We start from the raw sequence: 12,698 nt of genomic DNA on the forward strand, positions 1-12,698 counted from the left end.
AAAAATACAGTTGGAAAGTGGGAGCTTTCCTAATTTATTTAGTTTCAAGAGCTTTCTGTTTATTTCATAAGACCTGGTACTCTTTGATCTTAAAATGGTTAGAGAGCCAATTAAAAAAAAAAAATCACTTATACTTCTTGGAAAGCATAGCTCAAAAACTAGAAAACCTTTTATATTAATTCATTGCCTTACATTCATCTACTACATTCAGATAATGCATTCAGTGTATGCCATCAACAGCTAAAATAATCATCTTTGGCTGAAGTAGCGGTGCTGGAGCCTAGAATTTCAGACTCTGGCCTGGGCATCTATGTATTTAAATGCCATTTCTGCATCTGAAGCAAAGCTTACACACATCACATTCCTTAGCTTCTGTCTCACTTTAACCTCACGACTGAGATGGAGTAACAGAATTTGGGTGCCTTCAGAGGATCATGTAAATCCACTTTCCCCTCCTGCTTTCAGTGAGAGAGACGAGGCTTTTCTCATGGGTGGCTCTATGTAGATCACTAGCTGTTCAAAGCAGGACTGCATTTTTCTTCTTTAGAAAGTTCCCTGCACAGTCTCATGTCCTTTTCTATAAATGGCATAACTATGCTGATTAGTAATAAAAGAAGGCTCCACCACCCACACCTGCTCAGCGAAGCTCCATCCCTGCAGCTCCTTCTTGTTTCTGGGAAATTTTTCTATTAAGAAAATTTTAGATTATAAAGTAAATCAGAACACCAGGATAAATTACAATTTCTCTGGTCCTGTCACGTCTGACCTCTCCCCTTTCTGGGAAGGTTCAGAAAACAAAGGTCTTGGGAAACTGCTTGTGTAAGAAGCCTCTTGTATCTCCCCCGAAAAAGGATGCATTTTCCTCTTTGTAAGTGAGAATGACCTTTGCCAGAAGTAATCATCCTTTTGACAGTTTACATAGTTGTTGGGGTTTCTGTGCTTAGCCCACGGGCCTGTCCCTTACCCTCACAACAAGTATCTTCAGGCTGATCTCCATGAACGATGCTTCTGCCTGGTACGCGGCAGCCACAGTTAGTTGCCTGAGTGGGGTTGGTGTGGAAATGCATTTTGTTTGTATACTCAACATAATCAGTAACTCACCAGCCAGCCAGTTCTAGCTCTCAGATTCTGATCAAAAAGCTCCAGTATTACAGCGAGGCTTGTTTTATCAGTGGCATGTAAGTGGAGTTGTATTCTCATCTGGCAGTGATCAACCTAGCTCCATTAACCTGAGTGCTGATTTAAGCCAGCTGATGATTCGATATCTAGTGTGCAACAAGAGCTTGCAATAATAAATGCAATTATAAATAAAAGATGAAAACTCCATTGGGGGTCATTTTGTAATGCACTATTTTCCTTTTGACCAACAGTTTGCAACAGACATACGCAAGTTTTGAGGTCACATTTATGGGGTAAAACACTCTCTGTAGTGTTTAGCATTTGTAATGGCACATGATGATTTGACAAAGTGATTTAAGACAGTGCTTCTGATTACTTGCAAACTTGATTTTGTCTTGAAAAATGCCACTATCCTTTACATGTAATTAAAATATTATCTGCTGTATTAAATAACCCTAGGTAGAACTGGATAGAGAACTAGGAGCCGCAGTGAGAATTCCCTACTCCTCATCAGTGTCTAGCCCATCAGTAGTACATCTGGTGGCCCAATAGTGTGTTCCCAAAACCATTACCCTTCCTTTCTCTTTTTCCACTTTTCACAGTAAATACAGAGTGAAAGAAAGGCTTTCATTGCAAAGTACAGTTCGTCATTAGCCTTAAGTGGGTGCATAAGCATCATGAGGGACAAGGGGGAAAGCAGGGATGAAATTAAAATTCCAAAATATGCTGGCTCTAGAGTGCCAGGGTAGTTTGTCTGGGATTTTATTTCAAGAAATGAATTTTCTGAGCTGCTTTGGTTGTGGTATCCTCGAAGTATATTGTTAGACCTTTTGGTTTATTATTTAGAGTGGAGAAGGAGAGGAAGGTACAGCTTCGGGGAATCTCAGCTTGACCTGGCCTCTTCCTTCTCACTGCTGGACTTGACACTTACAGGTTTACTAAGTGCTTGGCAAATCCCTTGACAGCCCCAACTCCAGGAAAGCCATTCGACAAAAAGCAATTGGTCCCATTCCCTCCTCCCTCATACGCAGGTGTGCTGGTTTGCTGATTTTGTGTAAATCCTCGCTGTTGTAGACCTGACCAGAACTCCCTCTACTATTGCTTTTAATACACTCTTTAATTTTTTCCCTTCCTTAACTGAAATAGCTCACAGTGGGGAAGGATGTGTGAGTACATTCTTTTTTTAGCGGGGGGATGTCTGATTCCCAACTGTAGTTTGTTTTAGACCAGATTGCATTTTATTATTTTAATACAGAAGAGCTCCACTCAGGTCTCAGGTCTTACTAGTCATTAGACTGGCAGGTGAGCTTATTCCCAGCTCCAGAATCTGGACTTCTACAAATATCCTCCGAAAGCTCACTGGTGGTTAATAGCATCCCACCCAAGACAATGTCCTCTCTGTCTCCTTCCTACTTTTTCAGCTCTTCTTCTTCAAATCTTCTGCATGGTTAGCAGTATCACAGCTAAGTGACATAACCACAGTTCTTCCTTGCCTGAATATTAAGCTGCAGTCATACGGCATAAAGAATTCACATTTCTATTATTTCTTTTATTTGCAGTTCTATTTTCATGTTGTGTAGCCCTAAAAGCTCTACAGAGCTGTAATTCAGTGGGCATCCTCATATAAACCAGATTAGACATACAGATGCCATAGACTGTATTGTAGAGAGTTAATCAGAATGTAAAGCTTATCAACATATGTCAAAGCCATCAAAAGATCCATGTGATGCATATAGTATTTAGAAACAATTTCCACAAGATTTTAGCATCTCCTCTTATCCAGCTATTTTCTATGCAAAAAATGAAAAACCATTCTAAACCTGTATGGTATTTGGGTTTGTGAATGTTTGCCTTTGTGGTTGTGGGCTTTATTTACGAGGTGCCATGTGAGACAAAAGTCATCCCAGGCTCATACTTTACTAGTTCAGTAAATTTTCCGTACTTTAATGATCAAGCTGCATACTTTACTTGTTACTTTTTAATATACTTCACTGATCAAATTGTATAGCATAATGATCAGTTTTCCTAATGTGCCTGAATGAGTTGCATATCTCATTAATTTACATACATACTTTATGGGCCCGAACTGTAGCCTGTTTGGATGAAGTGAATAATTTAACAACCAGACTTCTCCCTGAGCCTGCACAGGAGCCCTGGAATACATGTGAACCTGAGGTGGGATGAAATTGCAAAGGCATGGGAGATGTGGGGTTGAACCCAAATGGTTAACATGAGATTTGAGAGCATATGGAAGCTGAACCAGTGCTGTGAATCTGGTTCATATTTGTTTTGTCTTTCCGAAAACGTTCCCTTGTGGATTAATTTGGGGTTTTAATGATGGATTTATCCCTTCTACACCAACACAGCATTCAAGAAGAATGTTTGATTCCGAAAAAAGCCACACAGGCTCCAGTCCTGCCATGGACCAAAATACTTCCTGAAAGATGTGGAGGTAGCTTATTTTTTGGTAAGTTGAGGTGGGAGGTACTCAGGGTCTTGGAGGAGTGACTGCTGAAGAGATTTCATATTAAAATGTGTCTTTTCAGAGTTTGAACCTAGCTTGTCAAGTTGTTATGGGAGCTTAGCATGTACGCGGAGGATGAGAATGCATCACAGCAAAATCTTCCCTAGCAAAAGCAGAAATCCCTTCTAAAGTCAGGATGAAAGCTTGCTGGTAAATCAATATTACAACACAAAAACATTCTGAAAATAATCATATGGGTGTATTTCATGCAATTGGTCCTTGGGCTGGTACGACTTGGTTGAAAGCAACTGAAATTATCTGAGCAGAAAGCAGGATAATGGGGAAATGCAGCCCTTTCTGACCTGTAAAAAGTATTCCAATGTTTTTCATTTGAGAGCCATGTGATCTGTTATATCTGTTAAGGCTGCATTTTAATTTCAACAAGCTGAAAACATAAATATTTTAAAATTCCCAACTACTTTAAAAATAACTATAATTAAATGTAGCCCTGCCACCAAGGACAAAGTAACAGTTGCACTACTATAAATATTAATGCTAAATTTACAGAGAATAAAATACATTTAAGTAACCTTATAAAATTTTGAAAAGCTGCACTTATAATAAGCGCTATTGTAAATCTGTGCCTATTGGTAACTGACTTGCAAAAAGTCTCTAACATGCTAAAAAAAGTCTGTAACACAGGACAAACTTTTGGAGCTGCTTGTGGGTCCTCCCGTATGGAAGAAGTCTGATCCCTCCTTTTCTTGTGAAGCGCTCAAACCCTGGCAGACTTCTGACTCAAATATGAGGAGGCTAAAACAGAGATCTCACTGGTTTTCCAGCCTCTGCTTTGTGACACAAAATGCAACCACCATGTAGCTCTACACGGATTTGTTTAGCACAACGTTCTATTATTGCCATGGCAATGAAGTGTTAGGCTTTTTATATGGTTTTCCACTGGGTGATGATTATTATTTTCCACATTTTATTTGTGCTTGGAGCATACATTTTTGTAAATGAAACACAGTTACTTCTTAGACTGTAAGATTAGAGTTAGTACTTGCATATTTAATTTTCTTTAGAACTGCCATCTACTTGGTAACAGGCCTCCAGCCCAATTAGAAAGTGAACTGCAAGGTAATGTGATTTGGACACCTGTATATTCATTGTTATACCCGATTCTCACTGGAAAAGGTAGAAGATAGATGGAAGAAACTAAAGGGAAGGGAAAAACTTTGAAATTAAAATAGGATAAAAGCTTCTTTTACTTACATATTTTGACACACTTCCGTAATTTACAAGTGCAGAAAGAATTTCTGCCTGACAGAAGGATGATGTGAGTATGAACTGAAGGATCTGTTCCTGCAGTCTGCCTCAAGTAAACTGAGACACTGTAGATACAAACCTCTGCCAGAGAGAAGAGCAACTCTAATTTGAATTATTCCAGCATACATATTCAGAGCACCAGAAAACACTGTCTGTGGCTGCAGTTGAGATTTTCTCTTTATTTGGCTGATCACCATGTCTGACCTTCTTGCTGCATCCATACTGCTTTTACTACTTGCTGCCAAGAACCCGGTGGGCTTCCACTGCACTCGCTTTTCTCCCCATCCTTCACTCCATATAGACAGGTCAGGCATATTTGGGTATCCCACATCCCACGTCATCCTGCTGGGGTGATCTGTCAGCATCTGTGGCCATGCTCACAGCTTGCTGTGTGTAACCCTAAATCTACAGAAGTGCCAGACTTCAGAGAGCAGTTCATAAGGAGATAAGGGTTTTGTGGACCTCAATAGAGATCAACTGAAAGATGCATGAATTTTGGATGCTTAGATAGTCAGTCACTTTTACCACATCTTATCTGTTAAAAAAAATAATAGCTTGGTGGCTACTGTGACCTCTGAAGGGAGCTTTATGTTTTTTAAGAAAGCTCTCCAGTCTACTGTCGGCTCCTTGCAAAGGTTAAGGTTCCTGAGAAGGTTCCTGATCTGCTTGTGTGATAATTTAAAGCAGAAATAGTCAAGCACTTGCTGAAATTCTAGTGTTTTAATTGTCTCCTTTATCAACTAGAGAAAATGCCCGAGAAGGAAGAATTCAAAGTATTTAAGCAAGTGTAGACAGTTCACAAGAGAAGTCTGTTTTCATATCCATTTAGCAGTTCCTATGGAAATGAGATCCACATGCCTTTCCTTACGGGTGTTTTAGACACGAAGAAACAAAAAACATTTTCCAGAACCTTACTTAGTTTGAAGTTTTCCATTCTTCCAAAAATGAAAAGCAATTGTTGAAATAATCCAAAAATAGCCTGCATTTCTGTGCCACAAGTATAAATATGCAAATAAACAACAACCTGCAGTAAAAACAACAAGGAAACATACAAAGCATCCAGACATTCCAGAACAGGCAGTGCTGAAGACAAGAGAGAAAGCGAACAAAAATATTTGAGGTCTGCCTAATATATTTTTAATTAGAAATACTTCTAATGAAATCCGCCTGAGCATATTTGATCTGCCTTTTGTTCCCAAAAAGATTTCCTAGTACAGCAAATTTATTTTCCTCTGCCTACTCCCTAAAGGACTCAGCAGTCCTTACTTCTCATTAGTGTCAGCTCATCCTGAAGACTTGTTTGCTCATTTTTCCTTACATGCAGTGCCCAGCCTGTTCCTTGTGGAATATTTCCCCATGTTTCCCTGGGCAAGTAGGCTAGATCCTGCACAGCTGCAGCAGGTGACATACAAGAGAGTAGTACAGATGAGAGGCCAAAGTGTTGAGGTCTGGACAAGTTGTGGGTCATACCCGCTCCCAGGCTGCCTGGACGCTACCAACGTAACCATGCCCCTTCATTCTGTTCTGTCCCTCATTAGTGATACTGCACGTGTGCACCACTCATTCAAAAAAGTGTAGAGGATAGCACCTTTCAAAACTTCATATTAATGTCATACTACTCGGCTAACAAGGTCTTGTTAGTGTAATATAGCAAGTTTTGGTTTAGCATTAGAACTGTTCTAAATAATGTGTTTAAAACTGTATATTTTAATGTACATGAAGCGTGCCAAGCAGTAAAGCAAACATCGCTGTATCCAAAGGACATTGGATCCAAAGGAATCCTTTGAACACTAGAAAACCTTAAACTACTTGTTGTAAGACTTCAGAGACTTGTATTCAGGTGTAGAAATGTCATGGATGGGATGTTCTCTCTTCTCAACTAGCTGGACTCCAGGAAATGTGCTTTCAGATCTGCTATTTCTAATGAAAAACTTTCTTCCACTCTTCTGTTGTTAGAGACCCCCATCATGTAAGAGAGAGGGACTTTTACTCAAAAAAACGGCTCAGAAACAAAGGCATAATTTACTTATTCTTTCATATAAAGGGAATGAGAAAAAGTTTTGCTTTTCTACAACAGTCTGGCTCTCCATGGAGAAAATGAGTCAATCTTTGCAGTCAGGATAACACCAAATGATATCCTGAAAAATCGAATGAATTATTTGTTTGTACCAAAAAACAATTTTCATCTCATACCTTCAGTAGACAAAACTGTGACTTTCCCTATTCCCAAAGCACCTAGGGCTGACAGTACAAATACTACTGTCCATTTTGAAGCCAGGTGTGTCCCATTAAAATATAACAAACACCAACTTGTGCTATTATATTTATCTGCTTCCTATTTTAATAATGCAGAGCACAGCAAGGATTTTTTTCCCTTACTGTGAAAAATGCAAAATAATCATGAATACTTCAGTGTCCTGTCCAGTGGTTAGTGGCCAAAAATGGCAAGACAGCCCCAGGAAGTTTACAGCATGATAGGTGTCTCCAAACGTCGTGAAAAGAGATTTCTGTAAAGAACTAGCATCTCTCATGGCTCCATGTTCTTTTCCAGTTGTAGCAGTGACATCATTAGTGATGTCTTTATTGCAAGCCTGTGTTGTGCTGTCTGCAGGACAGAGCCCAGAGATTGAGATTTCAAAGATGCAATGATTGATGAAAAGAAACTTCAACACCCATCACGTTCCCAGACACTGTTTCCTTCCACTCCCTTGTGCTGGCAGCAGCTTTCCCGTAGCCACACACAACTGCTCAGGCTTTTGTCAGGCTGAAGCTCTCAACCTGCATCACTGGGCAGGAACACAAGCACTGGCTTTGACACAAGGCCGGCTGGAGGACCATATTGCTGGGGATATAGGAGCAGTGAGACAGAAGCCTGCCCCTAAGACCATGAGCTTAAACTGGACCTGCAGCTGCAGGGGAGATGTCATGGCTTTACATTTCTTTGTGATAGGAATGTTTCCTTCAAGGTCTTTTTGATTATTCTGTTCCATGCTTGTAAACAATCTAACTGTGGCATCAAGAACTATTTACTCTCGAGGCTGCTGCATTTCAGTAGACTCCAACACAACAGTCTAAGTCTACTTAATAGCATTTTCTCATTCAGGGCTTTCAAAATTCTATAGAAAATGGGTTATTTTTATCATCCTCATTTTACAGATGGGAAAACCAGGAAGCTTGCTGCTTGACAGCTAATGTGCCTTATCTGTCTGTGTCAGAGCCAGGAGAGGCCAAGTGCATAAATGCAGATAGCTGCAGAAGCCCGGGTGACAGGTGCTAACTTCTGCAGCCACTATAATGTCTTCTCATCTGATCATATGTCTGCAGCTTCTGTTGCTATACGCTCTTTCATCTCACACTGATAAAGTCATAATGCCTGCCTGCAGTAGCACATTATATGTACCTACAGTAAGTTTCAGCTTAGGAAAATCAACAGAGATATTCAAAAGACTAAACATTCACAGGCCTCCATGCAGTTTACAAAAAACCAGAGGAGGCAAAGGGGGTCTGGGGAAGAGGGAGCTTCAGATAATTTGCTGTTTTTTTCTTTTTCCTTTCCAATACTTATCTTCACAAAACCGTGAGGCTCCATTTGATTTGTTTGTTCTGTGGAGTTACCAGAATGCAATCATCAATTAAAAAGTCTGCAGTTGTCTGAAGATGCTGCTCCTACAAAGGCCAAGGTTTTTGGTAACACTCAATTAATAGTAGAATAGTTCTGAAGCCTTTGGACTAGTCTCCAGCCAGGCAGAAAAAAGAGAATTAAAAAAACGCAATGACCACGTGAAACTTACCTTGTACAACAAATCACAAGATGATGCAACTATTTCTTTTATCTTAATTAGGGTCTGCTCTAAGCTGTGCGTTGCAAAGCTTGCAGGTGGTGTGGCTTGCTTTTGTCTCTGTTGGTATTTAGATGCTCTGCCATCATCAATTGCTCTCAGGAAATCAAAATAAGAGAGCTTGCTGTCATGAATGCTGATTCCTAGGCTAAGGGAAAAACACAGAATGAGATATCAATGATTTTAAGTAATTATCTCACTGTTGTCTGCACTGATTAATTATTATGATGTATTATGTGTACTGCAGCAGTGCTTCAGGATATGTCTGCGCTGTCAGTGTATGAATCCTGTTAGCTCCAGCTCAACCTCTTTCTCTAGTCTAAGCCACCAATCCTATCAATTAAATGCAACTGCGCTCCCAGTGAAGATTCCAACCTGTCTCCAGATGCTCGAGACCTGCTTTAGCCTGGGCCCAAGCACACAACCTTCCAGTCCATCAGCATTAATGAGGTGCTTTTGAAGCACAGCAGAGTATTTTGATCACAGTCTGTGACTGAGCTTGTCATCGCCGATGTGGCCAGAGGATGCAGGTCCTCAGCTGCAGCCTTGCGAAGCCTCATGATCAGTAAGGGATCCTGAGCAGACTACTTGTGGTCAGACAGTACCTAGGAGACCAGCCCAAGGGCTGTGCGGACTGCATGCACGACTTGCTGGATTTATGTCTGCTGAAACATCTGCTAGATCAGGGACACTGGGGATTTTCCTGTTCTGTCACATCAGAAACTGAGTGGGTTACACAGCTGACTACAGATAGCTCCAGGTAACAACACTGAATATATTTTTGCATCAAATACCACCATGGGAAAAGATGAGCTCTTGCATATGATTTTGGCTTTTTTTTTTTTTTAATTTGTTTTGTTTTGTTTTGTGTGTGTGTGTTTGTGTGCAGAGAACTTGAGTTACCAAACTAAATTAATTTTTATTCAACGGTGGATAGTTTCCTGTAAAAAGTCTAGATTTAAAGCAAGCTTCACACATGCAGATAGTACGTGAGAATAAGGGTTATTCAGCACAGAAGATTAAGATGAAATGAGTAGCATTAACCATAACATGAAAAGCTACTTTCCTGCAATGTCCTGTGACTCATGACCACTTAATGAAAAGACACCTGGTGTATTTGAAGCAAGTACTTCAAACCTGCCTAATGAGCCTGTAGAATTCATTACCACAAGGGATACAATAGCAGCAGCTTGCTTTACCCTTACCCAGTACAAATCCAGTGTAGTCAGCTTACAGAATTTTCTATCATTCAAAGACAACTAAAGTCTTCAGATTACAGTATACTTTGGGACTTTTTCATGTAGGTTCACTGGCTTCCACGAAATGGTTCCAGACTGACTTTAGAATAACCAGCAATGGAGAGGTCTTTTTTTAACAGACTTAAATCAAAACTGAAGATTATTTTCACACATGCATTAAGTAAGCAGCTCCTATGCTGCAAGGGAAAGGTTGGGAGATTTTAGTTTTGCATTATGCTTTTTTTGGTCAGAATAATGGTCAAGGCAGGTCCTAGAGAGCCAGGCCTTGACAGAGAAGATATCTCCACTAAGCAAGCCTGATTTTCTTGTGTAAAAATGAATTACTCTAACGTACTTTCATCATCTGCTTCCACAGTAAATCACCAGGGACCAATGCCTCAGCTACCAATCACTAGAATATCCAGTTACAAGAATGTCTAATTAATGGGGAGAGCCAGTAAAACAAAGAGGAAGCTTTATGAAACAGGCTGGAAAAGAAATTAACTATAGACCCCATATCTGCTACCAAGAAAAAAAAATATTCAAGAGCCCTGATTTTGCATCTTGCAGCTGCACAGCACTCCCACATAGTACCCATGTCAAGCTGGCTCCAATATTGGAGACAGTGTGTGGAAAAGGAAATAATCAACACCATTTCAGCTGAGAAATAAATTGCCAAGTGGGCATTAAAATTTTAGTAATAAAACTAAATGCATATGCTAATCTACTCTGTATTATTTAGAAAAGACTATTTTGGATCAAGAAAGGAATAATCTGCACAAAATTACAATGAATGGAGGTGTTTATCATCAAGAGGTCTTTGAGAAAGAAACAAGCAGCAGATTCCTATTAAGGTTTCAATTCATAAAAAGTTGATCACCCAATTAAAGGTGAACTGTAAAAAGACTTTGCTAACATTGTTTCAAAAAAAGAGTCTCATTTGACAGGCTGTAGACAAAACTGAGTGCTGCCAGGCCTCTGACCTCTGGGGGGCTGTTTGGGGCAGAGAAGCCCAACTATCCAATGATGGAACAGGTCCTTTGTGTTCCTCAGCCTCTACCAAGAGAATTTTCCACTCGTTTTAATATGCAGAATTAAAAGCTGCATGGCAGCAGTATTGGATCTTTTGAAAGTTACTGCTATTTTATGACCTGACTTATTTCTGGTTTTGTTTTGAACAGGGTCCCTTTCACCTGCTTGCTCTGTTACAGCGAAATAAATACATAAAACCAGCAAATAAATACGCAGATTCAAAGCACACTGTCTTTCTTTAAGCAGCCCTTTCACTCTCGTTACTTGCAGAGCCAGTACCCAACCTAAAAACATTTTTCACCCATATGCAGTTTTAAGCATGGGGCCCTCTCCATTAGCTTTGTCAGAGCTTCTAATGTGCTTAACGCTAAATACAAGCTTATGGGTGTGACCAAAGAGGTGCTCAGGAGACAATCATACAAATCTATTTAGAAGACTGCTGAACTGATCATGATCAGGGTGATGGTTGAATTCTTGTAGAAATCTCTGTGGGGCACATGCTGTTACATAGCCATCATTATTTTTATCCATTTTATGAAAGGCCTTCTTGAAATCTTGGAAGTAATCCCTAAATTTATCCCAGAAAAGGAACAGATGTTTAGTTTAGCTCATTTGTTGAATCAGATGGAAAGGATACAAAGAAATATACAAAATAGGGGTGAAGGGGCAGAGAAGGATTTTGATCTTATTCTTGGGTGGTAAGTTCATATGATTTATTCAAAGAGTGCCAAATTGTTCACAAATAAACCTCATCCCGCCCTCATCCCCATTTAATTCGTATGTGGAACCGTGTGGCTAAAGCCTCCCCCCTGCAAACAAATGCTACTTCAGTGATTAACGGGCTCTTCTTCTTATCCAGAACTGCAAATAGAAAATACACTCTTCTCTTTTAGAATTATAGAATGGCCTGGATTGAGAAGGTCCTCAAAGATCACCTAGCTTCAACCCCCAGCTGTGGGCAGCATTGCCAACCACTAAACCAGGCTGCCCAGAGCCACATCCAGCCTGGCCGTTAGAGCCTGTCCTGATCACTTACAAAACACTTGGTACAGCTGATAAAATTAGGTTGAGCAGCATACTTTCAGTAATTTGAAGCCCCTGGAACTTTGAAATAGTAGGAAGAATGATTTTAACAGAGTCAGACCTGAGCAACACCTGCAGAAGTGCAGGGCCTGATTCATGACCAAGGGAAGAAGTGTAGAGCTTCTGCTGACTCATGGAGACTTTGGATCAGCACCTTAACATTTCTCTGACATATTTACAGCTTCTTACAAATGATTGAATCCAGACCTGAAAATCTTGACTCTTCCTCTCACTTTTTTTTTTCTCTTGTATTTCACTGACATCAGGGACCTTTCGATTAAAGTTTGGAAACCCGAGTAATATCCCTCTCTGTCTTTTGATTCAACAGAAGCCTCTCCACGTTTGGGCTCAGGAGGATAAGGCAGGCGCAAATATCTTTCCTTTTTGCATGTTTTCAGCTGGTGCAGTCACTTAAGATTAATGAAAGATCAAAATAATTGCAAACTATAGCTTGATGTAGATTGCCAAGTATACATAAATTAGCTACATATAATTCAGCATTTCAAAGCAGATACCCTTATGGTAAAAATGACACGTTTTTATCTGGGTAAATAACTACAGCTGTACTCCATTTGCTTTGGGATTGCTCTGACAGCC

General features: G+C 40.0%; 1 protein-coding gene across 1 annotated transcript in view; it reads right to left on the bottom strand.

Moving 5' to 3' along the window:
• Positions 1–12,698, bottom strand: part of EFCAB6 (EF-hand calcium binding domain 6) — a 45,358-nt gene that overhangs the window by 13,636 nt on the left and 19,024 nt on the right. The window contains exon 3 of the mRNA XM_042834887.1: positions 8,701–8,891. Within this exon, the coding sequence (XP_042690821.1) occupies positions 8,701–8,891 (191 nt within the window). The remainder of the gene's footprint in view (positions 1–8,700; positions 8,892–12,698) is intronic.

Source organism: Centrocercus urophasianus, unplaced genomic scaffold (assembly GCF_019232065.1).
Source record: "Centrocercus urophasianus isolate 14NV4802_14NV808 unplaced genomic scaffold, USGS_Curo_1.0 seq_5, whole genome shotgun sequence".
NCBI lineage: Eukaryota > Metazoa > Chordata > Aves > Galliformes > Phasianidae > Centrocercus > Centrocercus urophasianus.